General features: G+C 39.2%; 2 protein-coding genes and 1 pseudogene across 2 annotated transcripts; all 3 read right to left on the bottom strand.

Moving 5' to 3' along the window:
• Positions 1–1,095: 1,095 nt before the first annotated feature.
• LOC137129165 (extracellular calcium-sensing receptor-like) lies at positions 1,096–5,593 on the bottom strand (annotated as a pseudogene).
• A 1,530-nt stretch (positions 5,594–7,123) lies between these two features.
• On the bottom strand, positions 7,124–12,488 carry LOC137129129 (extracellular calcium-sensing receptor-like). The gene is made up of 11 exons (XM_067508016.1): positions 11,949–12,488; positions 11,432–11,673; positions 11,239–11,321; positions 10,842–11,021; positions 10,512–10,700; positions 9,926–10,423; positions 9,533–9,742; positions 8,581–8,704; positions 8,256–8,449; positions 7,794–8,075; positions 7,124–7,695 (listed from the first exon to the last, which is right to left on the bottom strand). Exons 1-11 carry the CDS (start codon positions 12,212–12,214, stop codon positions 7,273–7,275), a joined length of 2,691 nt encoding a protein of 896 aa, XP_067364117.1. The 5' UTR covers positions 12,215–12,488; the 3' UTR covers positions 7,124–7,272.
• A 2,577-nt stretch (positions 12,489–15,065) lies between these two features.
• Positions 15,066–23,617, bottom strand: LOC137129164 (extracellular calcium-sensing receptor-like). The gene is made up of 12 exons (XM_067508087.1): positions 23,607–23,617; positions 18,809–19,008; positions 18,536–18,627; positions 17,799–17,978; positions 17,528–17,716; positions 17,178–17,400; positions 16,861–17,075; positions 16,544–16,753; positions 16,315–16,438; positions 15,996–16,189; positions 15,583–15,864; positions 15,066–15,488 (listed from the first exon to the last, which is right to left on the bottom strand). Exons 1-12 carry the CDS (start codon positions 23,615–23,617, stop codon positions 15,066–15,068), a joined length of 2,343 nt encoding a protein of 780 aa, XP_067364188.1.
• Between the last annotated feature and the right edge of the window lie 1,354 nt (positions 23,618–24,971).

The following is a 24,971-nucleotide window of genomic DNA, read 5'->3' as shown; positions in this document are numbered from 1 at the left end:
AAATAATGCAGCTTACTTTAAGCTGTGTGATAATAGGGCAGAGGTTTAGCTACAAAACTAGGATGCCTGGCTCCTCACTCCAGTCTACCTTGCATACTGTACACAATGTCTTTATTGAATGAGCTTCTGTTGATTGGTGACAAAGTGCAGCACTTTCGTATGGGAGTTTTGAGTTGACCTATGACGTTGTGGAAGAATTGTCTGTGAGAATATCAGAACATAATAAAGCAAAAGTCCTAAGATAAAAATTACAACAGGTTAGAGCAACAGCGGCAAGCCCGTCCTTGTCCACTAGGATACAGACAAGCGATACACTCAGGAGGCGGGCAGTAGGCTGCTGCAAACAATACTATTTGCCTATCTCCCCTGGCAACTTCATGGCAATGAGATCAAACCCAGATTTGTAAATTTGGATAAACTGACAGCATCTTTTAAATCTAAATGCAACTTATCATTCACTACAACAGGAGAAGGCAGAAGGCCACTCACCCTGAGTCCAGTTCTTAGAGTTTTTCCTTTCTAATATCACCTTGGTGCTTGCTTAAGGGGGATTTGTTGGGTTCACTCTGTAAATCTGTTTTTTCCATACTATATACAGTGCTTTAAAATTATTTTTGTTGTGAATTGGCATTGTACAAATATGAATAAATTGAAATTCAAATGACATTGAAGCTTAAGACAGGTGTTGCTTATTTTTAAATGAGTTTTATTATCAGTAATTATAAATAATTTCAAGTGATGTAGATAATTATAATATATATATATATATATATATATATATATATATTTATTATTATTATTATTATTATTATTATTATTATTATTATTATTATTATTATTATTATTATTATTATTATTATTATTATTATTATTATTAGCAGGCACATTTATAAAACAATTAAATAATAGTGATTTTTCCTGTTTAAAAAACAATTACACTATGAAAAAACAGAACTGAGCAAATGCAGAAAATAAATGCACAGTGGAAACAAAAAAACAGTAAAACAATTTAAACTTTGGTAATTCAGTAAATATTGTTCATATTTAAGGAGTTTATATACAATAGATAAATAGATAGCACTGATTCAGTAAATTCTATCTGGACATCAGGTGCTTCTTTGTGTTTTTCTCAGGCCTCAAAAGAATAATGAAACATTTTGGAGCAAAAATGCACAGCAGTAAGCCATAACTAGAGCCCAAAATAGCAAAAACCTCCACAGCAACTGTGTATTTCCCAGGAGAGCTGACGTAATCAGGGACAAGGCCACCCAGACAGCACAGAAAATCAACATGCTGAAGGTGATCAGTTTGGCCTCATTGAAATTATCAGGGAGTTTCCGAGCAAGAAAGGCCAGAATGAGACAGGTGAAAGCCAGCAGGCCAATGTAACCTAGAACCAGAGAGAACCCCACTAAAGATGCCATGGAACACTCCAGGATAACCTTTGACCCATGAAAACCCAGATCACGCTTAGGCACAGGGGGACTGAGGGACAGCCACACAGCACAGATGATGATCTGAATGAAAATTAAATGTAGTTAAGTTGATGCAAATATAACCAAACTAGGTAAAAAGAAAAACTTCAAAGCATGTATTATTACCTGTACACAAGTAAGAAGGCAGACACTTCCTCTCTGTTGGCCTGGACCAAACCACCTAATCAAGGCTTCAGCACCAGGACGAGCTGAGCGAAATGCTGCAAGGACCACAATAGTTTTCACTTGGAGACAGGAAACACAAAGTACAAAGCTGATCCCAAAAGCTGCCTGCTGGAACCGACAAGACCAGACTGATGGACGTCCAATGAAAACCAGTGAGCACAGGAAGCAGAGCTTCAGTGATAGAAGAAGCAGGAAGCTCAGTTCTGAGTTGTTGGCTCGTACCTTCAAGTAAAAAGTTTAAGGTACGAGTTAAATCATAATCCAATGTACAGGAGAGATGAAACGCCAAAAAGGGAATAATAAAGATTAACCTACAGTGTTGCTCACTAAAGTTGTAGTACATTTTCAGTGCACACCAATAAGGCTGTTAAAATGTGTTAACATTAATTATATTCTTACCACAGGACTTTGACGGTAGCAAAGAAACACAACAAAAACAGCTGTTGTCACTGTGGCACCAGACACAGCTGCTGTAGTCAGAGTAATGCCCAAAGTTTCATTAAAGGAAAGAAAATCAAGCTGGCGAAGGACACAGGAAGTTCGATTTGCATTTGACCAGAACTCTAATGGACATTGATCACAGTGAAGAGAACCTGGTAGAGGAAAGATCATTCAGCAGAAAAATTGTAGAGAATTGAGTGGAAGAACAGTATTAAATGGGAAAGTTCAAATAAGTTTAAAGCAAATAAATTTCTGATTAAGATGGGAGTGTTTTAGAAGCTCTTTAGTTTCTGATGTTTAACATTGTAATTTCCCCACCAGTTTTATTGCTAATCTCCCCTTCAGCACATGGGATACAATCAAAGCAGCAAACAGGTTCCCCTTTCCTGTTGGACTTCCTGGTTCCTGGGGGACAGTTCTCACTGCAAACTGAAGTAGGCACCTAAAAAATTAACACACATTTTCAAACACAAAATAAATCCATCAATCAAAATTTGCATTACTTGAATTATTTTCCTGTTTGATACCTGACGGGATCCTGTGCTCCACTGAATAGCTGACTCATTAAGGTGGAGGTCAAAGCCAACAACATGTCCAACTAAAACAAGTTGCAGTGTCCCCTCAGGAGTGTTCTGCCAGTTAACCAGGTCATATTGTGCTGGAATATCACCATCTTGGAAGTAAAACTCTTCCCCTTGTGGTGTGGTGAAGTTCACTTTGTTCAAGTGCTGCAACAACTGTAAAATGATCAAACTACTGAAACAGCTCATGTTGTAAAATAACACTAGTCACCAATGTATTTTTACTATTACTCTCAGGGAATGTGTGATTATTATGTGTTTACCTCAGTGGGTTTGATGTGTTCTGGAGAAGAGCAGGTGGAGCTGTTGTCAGCAGGGCAGGAGAGGAGGCTGTGAAGGGCGTGGGCTGCAGCATAAACAGCAAGGTAGACATTATATGACACCCTTAGCTGAGATACGTCAGTAAAGACATTGTGCACTCTCTCAAGGGACTCTCTTCAAAAAGCTTCCCTATCAGCCTGCAGTGGGACAGACTTATCTGCAGGAGGTGAAGTGGAAATATTTGATGGATGGCTTGTCCTCTTTGTAGAAGTTAGAGATTTGAGGGATGAAGAGGAATATGAATGGAGATTAGTGGCACCAGGACTGCATCCAAACTCAACTTCCCAGAATTCTCTTAAAAACCCATCACTGGGACGATGAAATGGGTTCAGACTTTTGAGATAGTTTTCAAATCCTGGTATTGTTGAACTTTTAATGGCAACACCAAGAACACCACTTGCCACTTTTCTAGTGACTGGATGTTGGAGAAGATCACTACTGGTGCTCCAAGCCTCACTGGCCACAAACTGTCTGTCAGTCACCTGGTGAAAGCGATTAAAATTACAATTAATTTAAAAATATTGTTTGAAACATCATGATTTGTGCCCCAGTTACATACAAAGTCCCAAAGTGTTACACACTGCATTTACAATATTCCTTTCAAAGATTACATTAAGTGCTTACATTTATTTTGGCTAGTTGCAGAAACAGCTCTCTCACATCTGTATACCAGGTAACGACAAGAATCACTCTTGCAGTCGAGGCCTGGATGGTGAGTGCTGCTCGCTTGGCATCACTCACAATATTTTCCCTGTTGAGAGTTTCTATGAATTCCAGACACAACCCTGCCCCCTGAGTTTCCTCCTGAAATATCTGACAAGTAAAAGTCAATCACAGAAAGAAGAAAAACTGTACCTTCTTCTTTATGCATTTATGATTATGTATACAGGTGGGTGCAAAAGTTAGAATTCTCTTGTTAAAATACTATTTAATCCACAGTACATGTTTTTTCATGTAAGCAAATTTATAACGGATGTGTAATCTTTTGTACAGATTTTACTGTCACCTTTTTTCCTGCACTCATTGACCATTTTGTAATATGTGATGATGAAAGAACATTTGTGCCTTAATGCCCATTGTTATTATTTTTTCATCAATTTACACTGAAAGAACTTTGAAAGTGATGCAAACTTGCAGAAAAATAATGCACATTCAGCTAGTACAAATTCTCTTTCAAATGTGCACTTACTCTTATGTGGGTGAAATATATATATATATATATATATATATATATATATATATATATATATATATATATATATATATATATATTTCGAGCGAGAATTTTTTCACACTTTAATTTGCAAAATAAGTGAATGCCGACTTTTAAACCCAAATGTACATATTTTATGGGTGGTAAATAATATATAACAAATGGAAACACCTTTATTGCTGTGAATCCATAATTATTGTCAGTAATAACTGCCCCAATCCAGGTCCAATTGAAGCGTATGGCAAGCTGAGCAAAGGCTCTTGCTTGGTAAGTATCACTGGGGATGGTCCTGAAGAAGTTAGGAAACTGGACTCTGTCACTCAGGCAAGAGCAAGTTGCTAAGTAACTAATCTGAAAGACACACACAAAAGGTAAATCTGTAGTTGTTTGAAGACAGTTTACATATGAAATAGTTTTTCTGACCTAAGAGAAAACTTAAAGCATAAACTACATCTTCTCTCACATTACACTCTACTGTACTGTGAAGATAGTGAAATAAAACAAAGTAGAGACAAACTGAAAATAATCAGAAAAAGGGTTCATTGTAATGCTTGACGTGTATTTTGAAGAAAAACTTACTAAAGGTACAGAGAGTGGCCCCAGGATTCTGGAGAGTATCTCGGCTGTTACAGATGAAACAGCACCAATGATCAGTGGAACAGGGTGATCATCTATTGGCAGAATTAAAACATCAGTAAAATTATGTTTTGACAGCAATAAAAACATTTGAATCTTTTTAAAACACAATTTTGTGTCCATTTTGCTGATATCATCTGTCAGTATGATAGAGAAATACAACTTGCTTCCTCTTCATACCCACCAGAATCATCTGATAAATTGCAGCTGACGCTGTCTCCTCCTGCTAGTGACAGTGCTGCCTGGGGAGCCCATGGCGGTCGGCTACAGCAATCAAACATATGGTAGCCCAGCTTTAAACCTGGTAGCAGTGTTGGATTATCATTGATTTCATCCAGTGCAAACACCATAGCATACATATACTGCAAGGGAGCGTATTCTAAACTGAGACCACAAGAGAGAAAGAAGGAGAGTGACATCAGAAAAGATTTTCATTGAGTCTGTAAAGCCACAAGTATTGTCATTACTACACTCACAACATTTTACCCAGTGCATGGTTTGAAGTGCAGCAGCTGAGTGAAGTTGTGGTCTAAAGCTGGAGTTTGGTAATGAAGATTGAAGAGCCCACCAAAAATCACATCTCCATCCTGGAAGAGACTTTGGTTACTCGGTGGACCCCACCGAGAACAAGTCACAGTCTCAACACCCTGGAGTCCCACCTGTCTGCCCACAAGCCCCACGAGGAGCAGGGACAGTGCTGAGGAGGTCCACAGAGTGAAAAGCCAGGAGAACCAACGCATGAATGCAGCTGTTCTAGACAAAGCACAACATAAATTCTATCCTCTATAAACACCTACTTTTATTCACTGTAAAACTTTCAAATGATGTGACATAAATATAACTGTGTCAAACATCCTCCTCCTCTGAGAAGCTGAGCAGTTAATGTGGGTATTTATAATAGATGTAAAGCATTATTGCAAGCAAGTAAAAATATGACACATGCTTACAAGCCCCAAATCACTTCTCAAACAACTACATCATTACAGAGGGTCAGTGTTTGTGTAGGAGGTGTGTACCATACACACATACAGACAAAGTGTATGTATTATTAATTTTCTTTCAGTTTGACTTTTGCCATTAACTGACTTTCAGCTTAATAAGTGCACTGTAGAAGAGATGAAGAGATGTTCCTATTATGTCGCTTTTTAGATGTACCAACATTACATTAAACAATGGGAAGGATATGCATTCTCAATTAAATTCAGACATTTTGTTAAAAGAAGTGGTGACATAATTGTTTTATATGCTTTAAGCTATAAATTCTTAAAGGATTTTAATTGATTTTCTATTAACTTAATTAGGAATACTGTTGAATTAATTCTAAAATCTTTTAAGTTTATTTGTAATTTATCTTTCCAAAGGGTTATTCTGCTATAACTTTAAATTAGCTAAGGTGCTACCCATCTATAAAAGCTTATATAGACAAATATGTCTTTTTTTTTTTTATTTCCAAATGCTTCCTCAATTCTTCAAATTCCGGAAAAATGTTTGTTGGTATATTATATGACTTTAATAAGTATGAAGATACTTATGTTCTCACGAATGGCTGCTGCTAAGGCTTTGATTAATATACTTAATAGAGACGGGTGGAGTGGGCCTCTTTGTCTAGTCCCCTTATAGAGTATGATGTTTTGTGATTTTTGTCCATTTTTTGATGACATTGGTGGAAGGTGTAATATACAGAATTTTGATTCAACTAATAAATTATTCTCCAAAGTCAAATCTCTTAATAGCATCCACCCATTCATTATCTTTAATCACTTATTCCGTTCAGGGTCGCAAGTGGCTGGCCCCTGTCCCAGCTGTTATTGTACAAGATGAAGGTACACCCTGGACAGGTTGCCAGTCTATCCCAGGGCCAACACTGAGAGACATTCACAAATAGACAACTTTTCACACTCACATTCATACCCAGGGATGATTTCGAGTCGCAATTTAACCAAACATGCATGTCTTTGGACTTTGGGAGGAAGCCAGAGTACCCAGAGGAAACACATGCAAACTCCACACAGAAAGGCTTTACTGTCTGTAAAGGCTGCAGTTACAAAAGACCAGCGGTTTTTCTCAAAATGGCAGAGATGCAACCAAAGATATTACATTACCACAAGAAAAAAAAGACAACCCTGTAATTTATATTTATTTAATTTTATGTTTACTACACTTATTTTTCTTTCCGCTTCAAGATTTGTTACATTACTAATAGTTGTAAATCCTGAATTAAGACAGGTCAATTCTTTCTAAGTAATATAGTAGTAGTGAAAACCAATGATTGGAAATTTTGTACACAATGTGTCTCAGTGTAGGAAGGTTATGAAAGACTTCACGGCACAGTACTACAGTTTACAAAAAAAACAAATGTATGCAGATAAACGGATTTAAGGAAAGTTATGAATAAAGCAAGCATTGTTTATTTTCTTTGCTATCTGGCCATGAGATGTTTTTTAGTGTTTTTCTCAGGTCTCAGAAGTATAATGAAACATTTTGGAGCAAAAATGCAGAAAAGTAAACCATAACTAGAAGCCAAGATTGCAAAAATCTCCACAGCAACTGTGTATTTCCCAGGAGAGCTGACATAAGCAGGGACAAAGGCCACCCAGACAGCACAGAAGATCAACATGCTGAAGGTGATCAATTTGGCCTCATTGAAATTATCAGGAAGTTTCCGAGCAAGAAAGGCCAGAATAAGACAGGTACAGGCCAGCAGGCCAATGTAGCCCAAAACCAAAGAGAACCCCACCACAGAGGTCATGGCACACTTCAAGGTGACTTTTAATCCTGGAATTTCCAAGTCAGGCTGAGGGAACGGGGGGCTGAGCAATAGCCAGGAAAAACATATAAGAACCTTGATGAAAGAAAGTATTGCAGAGTGTCAGTTTAACGTGAGTAAAATTCTATGAGTAACACATGTGTTATTGAAAAAAATGCATCTATAAATCTGACCTGTACACAAGTAAAAATGCAGACACTTCCTCTCTGTTGGCCTGGACCAAACCACTTGATCAAAGCTTCAGCACCAGGCTGAGCTGAGCGAAATGCTGCAAGGACCACAATGGTTTTCACTTGGAGACAGGAAACACAAAGTACAAAGCTGATCCCAAAAGCTGCCTGCTGGAAACGACAAGACCAAACTGATGGACGTCCAATGAAAACCAGTGAGCACAGGAAGCAGAGCTTCAGTGATAGAAGAAGCAGGAAGCTCAGTTCTGAGTTGTTGGCTCGAACCTACAAATGAGAATTGGGATAACATTGGTATTAAATCCTCTTAACAGTACAAAATAAATTCATTTAAATTATTTAAAAGTAATATTTTTAATCATAATGTAAAAATGAACATCTGCAAACCAATAAGGATTCATAAAAAATGTACTGTTAAGTTTCTTCTGCATTACACTTGGTTCTCACCACAGGTGTTTGACGGTAGCGAAGAAACACCACAAACACAGCTGTTGTCACTGCAATACCAGATACAGCCACTGTAGTCAGAGTTATGCCTAACGTTTCATTAAAGGCAAGAAAATCAAGCTGACGAGGGACACAGGCAGTTCGATTTGCATTGGACCAGAAGTCTAATGGACAACGCTCACATTGAAGGGAACCTGGGAGAAGAACACAGAAAAAACAGGGAAGAACAAAAAATTGTTGTATTAAAATATTTGTGTATTGTACTGCAACTGCATTGCTAATTGAAATATTAATGGCAACATTATCGTGGAGGTTATTTTCTCACCAGATTTGTTACTGATCTCCCCATCAGCACATTGAATACAGTCGAAGCAGCAGACTGGTTCCCCTTTCCTGTTGGCCATCCTGGTACCTGGGGGGCAGCTCTCACTGCACACTGATGCAGGCACCTAAATAGCAAAATAAACCATTTTTTGACAAACATAATGTCTGGTGAACAGAGGTGGGGAAAAAAACAAACCCAATACTCAAGTGCAAGTGCTGAAATTGAAGTACATGCTCTAAAATTTACTTAACTAGCAAGATATACGTCTTAACCTCTTAACACCTGACACTCTAACTCCATTTGTAAAATTTGCAAAATTTTACCCAGATACTTAATCCAGAAATCCATCCTTTTAAGGGCTATGGATGCCGGAATAGCACTAAAATGGCAGCAGTAAGGCCTCCACCACTACGTTTTCTTTATAATAAATAAAAACCATTAGAATTTCCATCCATTAATCTAAATCACTTGTCCTTTTTCAGCTTATGAGCCTCTTGTTAGAGCCTATCTCAGCTATCCTATTGAGGAAGATAAATCTGTCACAGGGCTAAACAGAGACAGACAACCAAGGATTTAGAGTCACAAGCTGGAGGAACTTGGAGGAAACCCAGCAGGGAGAATATGCAAACTGCTCCAAACTCCTTACAGAAAGGCCACAGGCAACAGGTGGACCACTCCACCATAATGCTGCCCGATATAAAATGTCTTAGTTGATTACATTTTACATTTATAAACTGCATCTAAAAAGTAACTCAAACTGTGAAATAAATGTATTGCAGAAAAGTATAATATTCAATTCTTAATTGTAGTGGAGTCCATAAGTAACATAACATCAAATTGTACACTGCCTAAGTAAATGTAAGCGGTAATTTCCTCAACTGGTTGTGAAAAAATATTTAATTCATTAGACATTGTGGTATTGCCATAATACAAGATTTTTTTTTTTAACCACCTGATTAGATCCTGTGTTCCACTGAACAGCTGTCTCATTAAGATGGATGTCAAAGCCATCTACACGACCAACCAAAACAAGTTGTAGTGTCCCCTCAGGAGTGTTCTGCCAGTTGACCAGGTCATATTTTGCTGGAATATCACCATCTTGGAAATAAAATGTTTCTCCATGTGGCGTTGTAACGTTCACATTGTTCAAGTGCCGCAACAACTGAAAGCAAGGAAATGTCAAAAGGGCAATTGTTACTTAAAATAAGTTTAAATGTATAATGTATAAATATAACTGCTTAATTTGCCCATTAAAGATATAACAAGCAGAATTTGCAAGCAGAGGTTGTGAAAGTGTACATTCCGTCTTGTATGTTGCAGTAGAGCTACAGTAAAATATTTTTACCTCTATGGGTTCGATTTTTTTGGGAAAGGAGCAGGAGGAGCTGTTATTTTCACCATGGCTGTCACTGTTGGGGCAGGAGAGGAGGCTGTGAAGTGCGTGGGCTGCAGCATAAACAGCAAGGTAGACATTATAAGTCACCCTTAGTTGGGAGGTGTAAGTAAAAGGATGCTGCAATCCTTCCAGAGACTCTGTGCCACTGCAGGGTGGCAGAGAAGTCGATAGCTCACTTGCACGTAATGGCAGTGAAGGCGCAGAAGAAGAAATTGGTGTGGCCGAAGGACTACAACCAAACACATTTTCCCAAAGTTTCTTAAATAAACTATCACCAGGACGAAGAGATGGGTTCAAATTTCTTAGATAACTCTCAAATCCAGGTATTGTTGAACTTCTTATTGCAACCCCGAGAACACCACTTCCCACTTTTCTAGTTTTAGGATCTTGAAGAATGTCACCACTGGTGCTCCAAGCCTCACTGGCCAGAAACTGTCTGTCAGTCACCTGTTGATAGCAAAGAGACATTTATTTAAATGTAATTTAATACATGTAGTTTTAACAATTTAAATACACTTGTATTCAAGTTTCTCACATTAATCTTAGCTAGTTGCAGAAACAATTCCTTCACATCTGTATACCAGGCAAAGATCAGAATCACTCTTGCAGTCGAGGCCTGGATTGTAAGTGCGGCTCGTCTGGCATCATCCACTATGTTTTCCCTGTTGAGAACCTCTGTGAATGTCAGACACACTCCTGCTTCCTGAGTCACCTCCTGAAATATCTGCCATGTAAAACAAAAGAAAATATAATTCAAAGTGACAAAGAATTCAAGGAAGGAAAGCTGTTTAAATCTTGTTGTTATGTTGTTGTTTTTTAATAGATGCCACAACATATCTCATAAAACAAATTTTAAAGCAAACACCTTTATTCCTTCTATGCCATAATTAGTGTTTATTGCCACTGCCCCAATCCAGGTCCAATTGAAGTGTATGGCAAGTTGAGCAATGGCTCGAGCTTGGAAAAAATCACTGGGCATGGTCCTGAAGAAGTTAGGATACTGGACTCTGTCACTTAAACAGGAGCAGCTTGCTGTATAGCTCACCTAAAAAACAAACAAAAACTAATAAAACAAAAAACTACTTAGACATATTCTAAAATCTCATATACATAAACCTTAATACAGTTTTTTTTTTTTTTTTTTTTTTTTTTGCTTTAAGCACAGTAGGAATGATCATATGCTCCTAATAACAAGTGCAAAGGCAAAAAAGGTGCAAATACAAGGAATATATGTTCTAATAAAAATCACTCACTAAAGGTACAGACAGTGGCCCCAAGACTTTGGCAAGTATCTGGGCTGTTATGGATGAGTCACCACCAATGATCAAAGGAACGGGCTGATCACCTGATGACATTTTAAAATATAATGAAATAAAATCATTTGTTATATTAAAATATTGATTAATTCTCTTTCAATTACAGAAGTGCTGTCATAACTTTCATTGCTCTTCTTACCTCTTCTTACTGTGATCTCCTCTCTGTTCCCAGCAGAAGGGTCTGACAGGATGGTTGAATTACAACTGGTGCTGTCTCCTCCAACCAGTGACAGTGCTGCTTGTATAGCCCATAGGGGTTGGGCACAACTGTCATGAATACGGTATCCCAGCTTAACACCTGGTAGCAGATTTGCACTATGATTGATTTCCTCCAGAGCAAAAATCATAGCATATATATACTGCATTGGAAGATTTTGCAAACTGAGATCAAAGTAGAGAAAAAAAGCAAAAAAAAAATGTCAGTCAATTTCTTGGTACGACTGTGAAGCAACTCAGTAAATTTTAAAAATATTCTTTTTGGATTGTCAATGGATAAACATGTGTAATACAAATTTTATCATAATAATTTACATTTTAAACTGAAAACAACACAACACACTTCACTGCATGTTGGAAAAAACAAACAGCTATTATGTCAAATATTTGCATATGCATTATACAGTATTCCCTGTAAACAGAGCAGTTTAAAGTTTTACCATGTGCAAGGTTTGTAGTGTGGCAGCTGTGTAAAGTCGTGGTCTATAGTTGGAGGATTGTAATAAAGATTAAAGAGCCCACCGATAATTATATCTCCATCTTGGAACAGACCCTGGTCACTTGGTGTACTCCAACGAGAACAAGTCACAGTCTGAACCACCTCCAACCCCACTCTGAGCCTCAGCTGTCTCCCCACAAGCCCCACAAAAAATAGGGATGTGGTGCAAGTTGTCCACACAGTGAAAAACCGGGAGAGCCAAGACATGGAGGCAGTGGTTGACAACGGTTTAAATGTGTAAAATATTTCCGCTTAGATAATTTTTCATTTGCAGAACATGCAGAAATAAGATAAGAAATTTAAAATCAACAATTTTGGACAGTTCCTGAAATGGAATGGTTCAATTTGATTACATTCATGTTAATATAACTGGAGAAAAAAAATTATATTTCTACAGGTACAATTATTTTAACGACAGGGATGATAATTGCAACAAATACAACTTTCCCCTTACAAATGGCAGTGTATCTAAACTGTGTCACAGTCCCACCCTCCTTCTCTGCAAAACATAGCTGTTTGGGGTATTTATAACCACTGTAAAGCCCTTGGTGAAACCAAAGTAAACAGGGAGAAACTGCACCTTAATCCCATCTCTGAAAGGTGAGGGCAGAACATAATGACTGAGTGACACTATTGTGTTTACCTGGAGGGTGTTGACTACAGATATCCCAGTGGAGTTAGATTTTCATTTCTAACATTTAGTTGATAAATTAATCCACTGTGACTCTCAGAAAAACAGGGCCACGCATCCTCTTAATGACTGCAGAAACACACTGTTGTTTTAGTAAACTTTCTTAAGGAAGATTATGATAAACTTTTGATTAATGTGTTTTTAAAATTTGGCTGTGAATCAGTTCTAAAATTTAATCTCCACACATTTTGCTGTAATTAATTGAAGGTAATGGATCAACCTGAATTTGGACCTGAACCAACTCAGATCATCTGGTTCAGATGAGAGGTCAGAGGCAACAAGGATGATTTTGGGGGAATACAGAGAAAATCAGTGTCAAACACCACCCAGCTAAGCCCTACAATCCTACATGGATCTATGAAAACTAATAGCTCTTTTAAATGAATCTATGAACTGCTCATCTAACTTTATGTGAGTGACTTTAACATGAAAGAATTAATGACTTAGCAGTCTTTTTCACTGTACCTGCAACTGTGAGGGACTGTTATTGCTAACACAGGTCATTGTGTTTGTCAGGAAATGGCCATCAGATGATTTAGTATTACAAAGTGGAAACCCAGCAGCAATAAAAATTTGGACAAAGAAAAATAGAGGCCGTGAACGTAAGCAACTTTCTCATGATGAAACGCAACAAAAGCCTGCAAAACATTATCGCAGAGTTCGGCTTCATCTCCGACAGCTTGTGGTGGTGGGCATCGCCTTGTCTCTGATTACCTTGGGTGCCTCACTGATTGCTACGGCTGTTGGTGCTGGTATGGTGGCGTCCGCCATCTGCAAGATGAACTAGAACACCTGAACCATATGTGCGAAGTGTTTACCGGAAGACTTTGTGTTAGTGATGTGTTAACACCATTAATGTGATTAAATGTCTAATACACCACTTAATTTAATAAACACTTGTCATATATAAACATATCTAAAAAATAGATAAAAAATAAAATAAAAATTGGACAAAGCATTAATACAGCACGTGATTCAGCGTAGTGTAAAGTATTTGGCATCATGGGTGAAAATAATGTTAAAACCATTTGATGGGACAGGAACCCACACAAAACACTGTTAGGTTTAACAACTTTAGGGTAAGGTAACGACAAATTACAAATTACATAAAAAAAACAAAAGGCAAAACAAACATCCAGTAACTTTCAAGTTATAACAGGAAGTAGATCTTGAGTGGCAGAGGAAGTAGAAAGCTCTGTTCTCAGTTACTGAGTCATAAAGTGAACACTCTCAGCTTCATCCTCACAAGCTTTTATTAACATTCAGTGCAGTACAGACTTGCAGTCCTGACTCTCACCACAGGGTAGAGACCTACATCTTTGATTCACGTATTCATGGCTCCTGTCAATGAATGAGTCTGAGCCTAGGATTCCATTGTCAATGTTGTTATAGAGTGTAAAAACTGTTCGCCTCATTTGACCAATCAGACCAGGCCTGTGAGTAAAGATAAAATGGATTAGGATTAGATTAGGATAAAAGTTTTCCTCTCTGGCCTGAGACCTTAGGTCCCGTACCCTCTGCCAACTATCAGCATTAATCCACTTAAGCATGCTACAGTTTGGAAATCAGCCTTAAATAGGCAGTGGAAAAGGATCTAGGGACAGCAGGGGAAACACATCAGGCAAACGTTTCAACTTGCCTTGCTAGTACTTAAGGAAAATCAATTTGGCACTGACTATTCTATGTACAGTCAAACACAAACGCACATTTGAGAAACTACTTGTACACGGTGAGGCCCGTCCTTGAATGCCTGGGTTTCTCTCGTGTTTTCTGTGTACTGAATACATGGGTTTTTCTATAGTTGGAATCTTTTGAGGTCTCATGGTCACTGCACTAAATAGGATATGTCTTCTGATAAAGCTTAATCTACAGTCTGTGATCCAAAGGTAAAAATAAGACAGTGTGACAAACTCTAAAAAGGGACTTGCTGTCATACTGTTATTTCTAAATGACTAAACAGTGACAACTATTTTATTTTGTCAAAGGTTTTGTAAATATTATTAATTAGAAACATGGCTTTAACCAATAGAGATACACTATTAGCAACATAGGTTTAATAATTGTTAATACATCCTGCTTTTATATTGTAATTATATTTCATTATACAATACTGAAAAATATAATAAATGAATGGAAATCAAAAAGAAAAGAAAAGAAAACTAATTGGGTCTAAACAATAAGTATTTGAGTATTTGAAATGTTTATTGTTGTTTATTGTGAAGTGATTGTGTACATTGATGATTTTTTTATGGTATCTGGACATCAGGTCCATCACAGGTTGATTAATATAATACAACATAAAAAGAGTACAAAAATGTATAAAATGTTAAATGTATTAAATCATGCTGATACAGGTAGATTACTTTACTATCTGGTCATCAGATGTTTCTTGGTGTTTTTCTCAGGTCTTAAAAGAATGATAAAGCACTTGGGAGCAAATATGCAGAACAGTAAACCATAACTAGAAGCCAAGATTGCAAAAACCTCGACAGCAACCGTGTATTTCCCAGGAGAGCTGACGTAAGCAGGGACAAAGGCCACCCAGACAGCACAGAAGATCAACATGCTGAAGGTGATCAGTTTGGCCTCATTGAAATTATCAGGGAGTTTCCGAGCAAGAAAGGCCAGAATGAGACAGGTGAAAGCCAGCAGGCCAATGTAACCTAGAACCAGAGAGAACCCCACTAAAGATGCCATGGAACACTCCAGGGTGACCTTTGACCCATGAAAACCCAGATCACGCTTAGGCACAGGGGGACTGAGGGACAGCCATACAGCACAGATGATGATCTGGATGAAATAAAACGTAATTAAATAATGCAAACTGCACATTACCAATACTCCTGTAAATATTCACAAACTTTTTTAAAGCACATTTTAGTACCTGTACACAAGTAAAAACACAAACACTTCCCCTCTGTTGAACTGGACCAAACCACTTAATCAAGGCTTCAGCACCAGGACGAGCTGAGCGAAATGCTGCAAGGACCACAATAGTTTTCACTTGAAGACAGGAAACGCAAAGTACAAAACTGATCCCAAAAGCTGCCTGCTGGAACCGACAAGACCAGACTGATGGACGTCCAATGAAAACCAGTGAGCACAGGAAGCAGAGCTTCAGTGATAGAAGAAGAAGGAAGCTCAGTTCTGAGTTGTTGGCTCGTACCTACAAACAAAAAGTGATATGCAACAAGAATATTAAACAACCAAGTAAAGCTAGAATCTATATTTCACAGGGAACAATCAATTAAGATTTCTAGAACAACACATTTGGTTACATATGTTTTTTGTACACACCACAGGAGTTTGACGGTAGCAAAGAAACACCACAAACACAGCAGTTGTCATTACAGCTCCAGACACAGCTGCTGTAGTCAGAGTAATGCCCAAAGTTTCATTAAAGGAAAGAAAATCAAGCTGACGAAGGACACAGGAAGTTTGATTTGCATTGGACCAGAACTCTAATGGACACTGGTCACAGTAAAGAGAACCTGTGTGAGAAAACAGGAGAAGGACGAAGACACAGAATAATTTGAAGCAGAAATATTCTAATGTAGTTGTGAGTGTGTTTTAGAAGCTCTTTGGTTTCTGATGTTTAACATTGTAATTTTCCCACCAGTTTTATTGCTAATCTCCCCTTCAGCACATGGGATACAATCAAAGCAGCAAACAGGTTCCCCTTTCCTGTTGGATTTCCGGGTTCCTGGGGGACAGTTCTCACTGCAAACTGAAGTAGGCACCTAAAAAATTAACACGCATTTTCAAACACAAAATAAATGTAGTGAAACATCAAAGTATCCATCAATCAAAATTTGCATTACTTGAATTATTTTCCTGTTTGATACCTGACTGGATCCTGTGCTCCACTGAATAGCTGACTCATTAAGGTGGATGTCAAAGCCAACAACATGTCCAACTAAAATAAGTTGCAGTGTCCCCTCAGGAGTGTTCTGCCAGTTAACCAGGTCATATTTTGCTGGAATATCACCATCTTGGAAGTAAAACTCTTCCCCTTGTGGTGTGGTGAAGTTCACTTTGTTCAAGTGCTGCAACAACTGTAAAATGATCAAACTACTGAAACAGCTCATGTTGTAAAATAACACTAGTCACCAAGGTATTTTTACTATTACTCTCAGGGAATGTGTGATTATTATGTGTTTACCTCAGTGGGTTTGATGTGTTTTGGAGAAGAGCAGGTGGAGCTGTTGTCAGCAGGGCAGGAGAGGAGGCTGTGAAGGGCGTGGGCTGCAGCATAAACAGCAAGGTAGACATTATATGACACCCTTAGCTGAGATACGTCAGTAAAGACATTCTGCACTCTCTCAAGGGACTCTGTCCCACTGCAGGCTGATAGGGAAGCTTTTTGAAGAGACTTATCTGCAGGAGGTGAAGTGGAAGTATTTGATGGATGGCTTGTCCTCTTTATAGAAGTTAGAGATTTGAGGGATGAAGAGGAATATGAATGGAGATTAGTGGCACCAGGACTGCATCCAAACTCAACTTCCCAGAATTCTCTTAAAAACCCATCACTTGGACGATGAAATGGGTTCAAACTTTTGAGATAATTTTCAAATCCTGGTATTGTTGAACTTCTAATGGCAACACCAAGAACACCACTTGCCACTTTCCTAGTCTCTGGATCTTGAAGAATGTCACCACTGGTGCTCCAAGACTCACTGGCCACAAACTGTCTGTCAGTCACCTGGTGACAGCAAGTACACACAAGCACAGTCAAAATCTATATTTAAAAGGGCAAAATTCTTATACAGTCAAATGATTCTGTTTAATATTGCATTTACTCCTTATAGAATGTTACTACATCTTCTCACATTAATCTTGACCAGCTGCAGGAACAGTTCCCTAACATCTGTATACCAGGCAAAGACCAAAATCACTCTTGGGGTTGAGGCCTGGATTGTGAGTGCTGCTCGTCTGGCATCACTCACAATAGTTTCCCTGGTGAGAATCTCTATGAATGCCAGACACACCCCTGCCCCCTGAGTCTCCTCCTGAAATATCTGAAATAAATAAAGCATTTACCACTTTTACTCATAGTGTAATTTTTGAGTAAAATACTTTACTCAAAAATAAGTAAAATACCTTTATTGCTGTGTGGCCATAATTCTGGTTTTCAATTACTGCCCCAATCCAGGTCCAATTGAAGCTTATGGCAAGCTGAGCAATGGCTTTGACTTGGTAAAAATCACTGGGGATGGTCCTGAAGAAGTTAGGATACTGCACTCTGTTACTAAGACATGGGCAGCTTGCTAAGTAACTAATCTGAAAGACACACACAAGTGTTGTTTTTGTAGTTAATTTGAGACATTGAAATTTTTAGAAGAAGCTGATGTTATTATGTTGTATTATGATGTTATTATTATTATGAGTTATTATATGCATTTGCAAAAGTATTTGTGTTCACAGCAGTTTGGAACAAAACTGCATCTAAAGACACACAGGTGTTGCACTTTTAGCAGAGGAGTGCATTTACTGATGTACTGTATTATAATACAATTTAATACAATATAACACAAAGGCCACAGGCAACTATAGAACATTTTTCTCCACTTATCAGTTTTATCAAATTATTTTGCTGATTGAATTTCTCAATACAAAATAAGCTAACAAATCACAACATTATATATTTAGACCTTTTCATTTCTTCCTTAAAAGTTGTTGTTTTTATACCCTAAGAAAAAACTTCAACTTTTAATTTAGCATAAAACGATAGAGAGCAGAGAAGTGCTTGGAGTAGAAGATGATATTAAAGAAGGCACAGACTCCCTGAAAGTAAGGAGGATAGAAAACCACAGTGCACTTTTTAAAACAATACTCACTAAAGGTACAGAGAGTGGCCCCAAGATTCTGGCTAGAATCTCGGCTGTTACTGTTGAAGAAGCACCGATAATCAGGGGAACAGGCTGACCATCTAAATGAAACACAGCATCAATGTTACTTGAATAATACAACGTACACAACTGAAAATGGTTTTAATCTTTCTTTTTAGACATAGCTGTGTATTTATTTCACTCTCATCGTTTACTATCTGCCTGACAGAGATACACAAGCCACATCTCCTTTTTTTTTTTCATCTGTCTGTCCGTACGCACCAGAATCATCTGTTAAATTACAGGTGTTACTGTCTCCTCCTGCTAGTGACAGTGTTGCCTGGGGAGCCCAGGGTGGTCGGCCACAGTAATCAAAGATATGGTAGCCCAGCTTTAAACCTGGTAGCAGTGTTGGATTCTCATTGATTTCCTCCAATGCAAACATCATAGCATACATACCCTGCAAAGGAGGATATTCTAAACTGAGAGCACAAAACAATTTGAGTGAGAAAAACAATTTGTCAGCATTTCCATTGATTGAACAAAGCCACCAGTTTGGTCATTATCACAGCAAATAATCTCAGAATTTTACCCAGTGCACGGTTTGTAGTGCGGCAGCTGAGTGTAGTCTTGGTCTATAGCTGGAGTTTGGTAATGAAGATTAAAGAGCCCACCAATAATTACATTTCCATCCTGGAACAGACTCCCGTCACTCGGTGGACCCCACCGAGAGCAAGTCACAGTCTGAACGCTGTGCAGTCCCACCCTGAGTCCCAGTTGTCTGCCCACAAGCCCCACGAGGAGCAGGGACAGGGCCTTAAAGGTCCACAGAGTGAAAAGCCAGGAGAACCAACACATGGATGCAGCTGTTCTGCACATTTAAAGAATGAACAGTATATCCAGTTAGGTAGCTTGTACACTGACAACTGATATTTAAATACTGTATGTACAGGAGGAAACAGTCAATACTGACACTTACCTGTTTAGCAAATCAACAATTCAAGCATCATACTGTAAATGACCTGATTTGGGAACTGACAGGATCTCAACTGTGACATACCCCCTCTTCCTCTGATCAGATGAACTGTTTATGTGGGTTTTTATAATAGATGTAAAGCAGTATTGCAAGCAGGTAAACATGATGACACATGAATACAAGCCTAAATCCCTCCTCTGTATCCCAAGTGCTCAGTGTGTGTGGTGGAAATAGGAAGTGTGTGTGTAATATATTTGTTGTACACTCTTGACCTGTTTTAATTGTGTCTAGCACTCAACAACATTAAATGCTATACTGTTAACAAATGCACAATATTCCTGTGAGCATTTACTGAGTGACTCATGCTGACTAAAGGGCACAAGCAAAGAAAATCTAAAGGGAACCCGATACATTCAGTGAACCCCCATCAGTAGAAAACATCCATCCTTTAAGAAATGAACATGATATCGTGTTTTCCATCTTGTTTGCCTTTACAAGTAGGAAATAATCTATACATCCATCCATTATCTTAACCACTTATCCTATTCACGATGATGAGCGGCTGGAGCCTATCCCAGCTGTCATTTGGCAAGAGAAGAGGTACGTCCGGGACAGGTCTCTAGTCTATCTCAGGGCCGACACGGAGAGAAATACACAGAAAGACAACTATTCACTCTCACATTCACACAGTGTAGACTCACCAATTAACTGACATACATGTCTTTGGATAGTGGTAGAAAACTGGAGAACTGGTTGTTATTAGACAACCAAAAGTATGATAATCCAGAGTCGAGCCTACAACTGTCACCCCCCAACAACTCCCACATACCTATAGAGACCGTGTCTGTCCCCCGATCAACTAAATTAAATAAAGTAAAGACAACAATAGGAGGAGTTAATCATGATAACCTAATAAAAGTTAAGACTACTCCTCTTACAGAACAAATCCCCAAAACTATTAAATGTGGATTATTAAATATCAGATCTCTTTTAATGCAATCGCAAAGGAGCACAAGACAGTCTCTTCTTGTGCCAGTCCCAAGTCTGGATAAAGGGTTGTGGTAGGAAGGGCATCCGACGTAAAACATGTGCCAAATCAAACATGCGAATCGTGACAATGACTTCAGGTCAACAACGACCGGCAACGGTGCTGTTGACCTACAGGGTACTGGTGGAAATTGGACTACTGTTGGTCGAAGACGAAGAAAGAGAGGAGGAAGGTGTGTTCGTAGGCAGAGAGAGAAGAGGAAAGCTAAGAATGTAGGATTGACAGTAGGGACTTTGAATGTTGGCACTATGACAGGGAAGGCTAGACAGTTGATCGACATGATGCAGAGAAGTAAGGTGGACATACTGTGTGTCCAGGAGACCAGGTGGAAAGGTAGCAAGGCTAGAAGCTTAGAAGCAGGGTTCAAGTTGTTCTACCATGGGTCAGATGGGAAGAGAAATGGAGTAGGAGTTATCCTGAAAGAGGAGTAGGTGAGGAATGTTCTAGAGGTGAAAAGAGTATCAGACAGGTTGATGAGTCTGAAGCTGGAAATTATAGGGGTGATGTTCAATGTTGTTAGTGGTTATGCCCCACAGGTAGGATGTGAGTTAGAAGAGAAGGAGAAATTCTGGAGTGAGTTAGATGAAGTGATGCAGAGCATCCCCACAGGTGAGAGAGTGGTGATTGGTGCAGATTTTAATGGGCATGTAGGTGAATGGGCAGGTTTGGTCTTCAGGACAGGAACGCAGAAGGACAGATGGTGGTAGACTTTGCAAAGAGGATGGAAATGGCTGTAGTGAACACTTTCTTCCAGAAGAGGAAGGAACATAGGGTGACATATAAGAGCAGAGGTAGAAGCACTCAGGTGGACGACATCTTGTGTAGACGTTGTAATCTGAAAGAGATCAGTGACTGTAAAGCATTGGTAAGGGAGAGTGTAGCCACACAACACAGGATGGTGGTGTGTAAAATAATGCTGGTGGTGAGGAAGATGAAGAGGACTAAGGCAGAACAGAGGACGAAGTGCTGGAAGTTGAAAAAAGGAAGAATGTCGCTTAGTTTTCAGGAAGGAGCTGAGACAGACTTTGGGTGGTTTGGAGGTGCTTCCAGATGACTGGACCACTACAGCTAATTTGATCAAGGAGACAGGTAGGAGGGTACTCGGTGTGTCATCTGGAAAGAGGAAAGTGGACAAGGAGACTTGGTGGTGGAACGAGGAAGTTCAGGAGTGTATACAGGGAAAGAGGTTAGCTAAGAAGAAGTGGGACACTGAGAGGACTGAAGAGAGTAGGCAGGAGTTCAGGGAGATACAGCGTAAGGTGAAGGTAGAGGTGGAAAAGGCCAAACAAAGAGCATATGAGGACTTGTATGCTAGGTTGGACACTAAAGAGGGAGAGATGGATTTGTACAGGTTGGCCAGACAAAGAGATAGAAATGGGAAGGATGTGCAGCAGGTTAGTGTGATTAAAGATAAGGAGGGAAATGTATTGACAGGTGCCAGGAGTGTGATGGGAAGATGTCAGGAGAACTTTGAAGAGTTGATGAATGAGGAAAATGAAAGTGAACAAAGAGTAGAAGTGGTGACTGGTGTGGAGCAGGAAGTAACAAAGATCAGTAAGAGTGAAGTGAGGAGGACATTAAAGAGGATGAAGAGTGGAAAGGCAGTTGGTCCTGATGATATGCCTGTGGAGGTATGGAAGTGTCTAGGAGAGATGGCAGTAGAGTTTCTGACTAGTTTGTTTAACAAGATCTTGGAGAGTGAGAGGATGCCTGAGGACTGGAGGAGAAGTGTACTGGTACCAATTTTTAAGAACAAGGGAGATGTGCAGAACTGTGGCAACTACAGAGAAATAAAGCTGATGAGCCACACAATGAAGTTGTGGGAAAGAGTAGTGGAAGCTCGGCTAAGGGCAGAGGTGAACATTTGTGAGCAGCAATATGGTTTCATGCCTAGAAAGAGTACAACAGATGCAGTATTTGCTTTGAGGATGCTGATGGAGAAGTACAGAGAAGGTCAGAGGGAGTTGGATTGTGTCTTCGTAGATTTAGAGAAAGCGTATGACAGGGTGCAGAGAGAGGAGCTGTGGTATTGTATGAGGACGTCTGGAGTGGCAGAGAAGTATGTTAGAGTGGTGCAGGACATGTATGAGAGCTGTAATACCGTGGTGAGGTGTGCTGTAGGTGTGACAGAAGAGTTCAAGGTGGAGGTGGGTCTGCATCAAGGATCGGCTCTGAGCCCCTTCTTGTTTGCTCTTGTGATGGACAGGCTGACAGATGAGGTTAGACAGGAATCTCCATGGACTATGATGTTTGCAGATGACATTGTGATTTGTAGTGAGAGCAGGGAGCAGGTGGAGGAAAATCTAGAGAGGTGGAGGTCTGCTCTGGAAAACAGAGGAATGAAGCTTAGCCGCAGCAAGACAGAATACATGTGTGTGAATGAGAGGGACCCAGGTGGAACGGTGAGGTTACAGGGAGCAGAGGTGAAGAAGGTGCAGGACTTTAAGTACTTAGGGTCAACGGTTCAGAGCAACGGTAAGTGTGGAAAAGAGGTGAAGAGACGAGTGCAGGCAGGTTGGAACAGGTGGAGAAAAGTGTCAGGTGTGTTGTGTGATAAAAGAGTATCAGCGAGAATGAAAGGAAAGGTGTTCAAGACGGTGGTGAGACCAGAGATGTTGTTCGGCTTAGAGACAGTGGCACTGAAGAAAAGACAGGAGGCAGAGCTGGAGGTAGCAGAGCTTAAGATGTTAAGGTTCTCTTTGGGAGTGACGAGGATGGACAGGATCAGGAATGAGGACATCAGAGGGACAGCTCATGTTAGATGTTTTGGAGATAAAGTCAGAGACGCCAGATTGAGGTGGTTTGGACATGTTCAGAGGAGAAACTGGGAATATATCGGTAGAAGGATGCTGAGGTCTAGAGGAAGAACAAAGAGGATATTTATGGATGTAGTGAAGGAGGACATGAAGTTAGTTGGTGAGAGTGAAGAGGATGCAGAGGACAGGGTTAGATGGAGGCACATGATTCGCTGTGGCGACTCCTGAAAGGGAACTGCCGAAAGGAAAAGAAGAAGAGAAGATCTCTGTCTTTTAAATCTCTGTTAGTAAATGACTTACCTAGCGATCATCGATTCGATTTATTTTGTCTTACTGAAACTTGTTTGCAGCAGGAAGAATATGTCAGTCTAAAAGAGTCAACCCCCCAAGTCATCATAATTATCATGTTCCTAGAAGCACAGGCCGAGGTGGAGGAGTAGCAGCAATCTTCCATTCTAGCTTATCAATAAACCCCAGACCTAAACATAGTTATAACTCATTTGAGAGCCTTACTCTTAGCCTTTCACACCCAACTGGAAAACTCAAAATCCACTATTATTTGTTATCGTGTACCGTCCTCCAGTCCCTTGAATTTTCTGATTTTCTATCTGATTTAGTGCTTAGTACAGATAAAGTCATTAAAGTGGGTGACTTTAACATTCATGTAGATGCTGACAGTAACTGTCTCAACACTGCATTTAATTCAGTATTAGATTCAATTAGTTTTTCCCAAAATGTAAATAAACCCACTCACTGTTTTAGTCACACCTTAGAACTTGCCCGTATGGAATTGAAACAGATAATTTAACAATATTTCTGCACAACTCTTTTCTGTCTGTAAACCAGAAGAGGCGGTCTCCATGGTATAGTTCGCAAACTCGCACCTTAAAACAAGCAACACGAAAGTTAGTAAGGAAGTGGCGTCATGTAGCCTGGAAAAATAGTTTAAAAATGTACAAAAAAGCTCTCCGTGATGCCAGAACAGCATATTATTCATCATTAATAGAAGAAAACAAGAACAACCCCCGGTTTCTGTTCAGCATTGTAGCCAGGCTGACTAAGAGCCATAGTTCTGTTGAGCCTAGTTTTCCTTTAACTCTGAGCAGCAATGACTTTATGACTTTCTTTATGAATAAAATTGTAGCTATTAGAGAAAGAATTCACCAGATCCTCCCTACAAATATTACAGATAGATTTTCACGTACAGCAGTGGTAGAATCACCAATCCCTCTTAGAAAGTTTTTACCCATTGATTTCGCTGAGCTAACTTCAATTATTACCTTATCTGAACCAACAACCTGTCTGCTAGACCCTCTTCCAACTAGACTGCTCAAGGAAGATATTTATTATTAGATATCATCAATCTATCTTTAGAAACAGGCTATGTACCACAGGCCTATAAGGTAGCTGTAATTAAACCACTACTTAAAAAACCCTGTCTTGACCCAGGTTTTTTAGCAAATTACAGACCAATATCCAATATCCCCTTTATTTCTAAAATCCTTGAAAAAGTAGTTGCACAACTATGTGAACACCTTTATAGGGATAATTTGTACGAAGACTTTCAGTCAGGATTTAGAGTTCATCAAAGTACAGAAACAGCACTGGTAAAAGTCACCAACGATCTTCTCATGGCCTCAGATAATGGACTCATCTCTATACTTG

The sequence above is a fragment of the Channa argus genome, chromosome 6 (assembly GCF_033026475.1).
Source record: "Channa argus isolate prfri chromosome 6, Channa argus male v1.0, whole genome shotgun sequence".
NCBI lineage: Eukaryota > Metazoa > Chordata > Actinopteri > Anabantiformes > Channidae > Channa > Channa argus.
Note: the sequence above shows the minus strand (reverse complement) of the source record. Positions and strands in the feature narration are given on the sequence as shown.

Excerpts from the sequence above, each read along its gene's own strand:
- LOC137129129 (XM_067508016.1), bottom strand. The coding sequence starts at position 12,214 with ATGTCTTGGCTCTCCCGGTTTTTCACTGTGTGGACAACTTGCACCACA. Across the intron at positions 11,022-11,238 it reads AAGTCTTGGGGCCACTGTCT|GTGAGCTATACAGCAAGCTG; the intron begins GTACCTTTAGTG and ends TTTGTTTTTTAG. Across the intron at positions 8,450-8,580 it reads GGAGATCAGTAACAAATCTG|GTTCCCTTCAATGTGAGCGT; the intron begins GTGAGAAAATAA and ends TTCTTCTCCCAG.
- LOC137129164 (XM_067508087.1), bottom strand. Across the intron at positions 16,754-16,860 it reads AACACATCAAACCCACTGAG|TTGTTGCAGCACTTGAACAA; the intron begins GTAAACACATAA and ends ATCATTTTACAG. Across the intron at positions 16,439-16,543 it reads GGAGCACAGGATCCAGTCAG|GTGCCTACTTCAGTTTGCAG; the intron begins GTATCAAACAGG and ends TTAATTTTTTAG.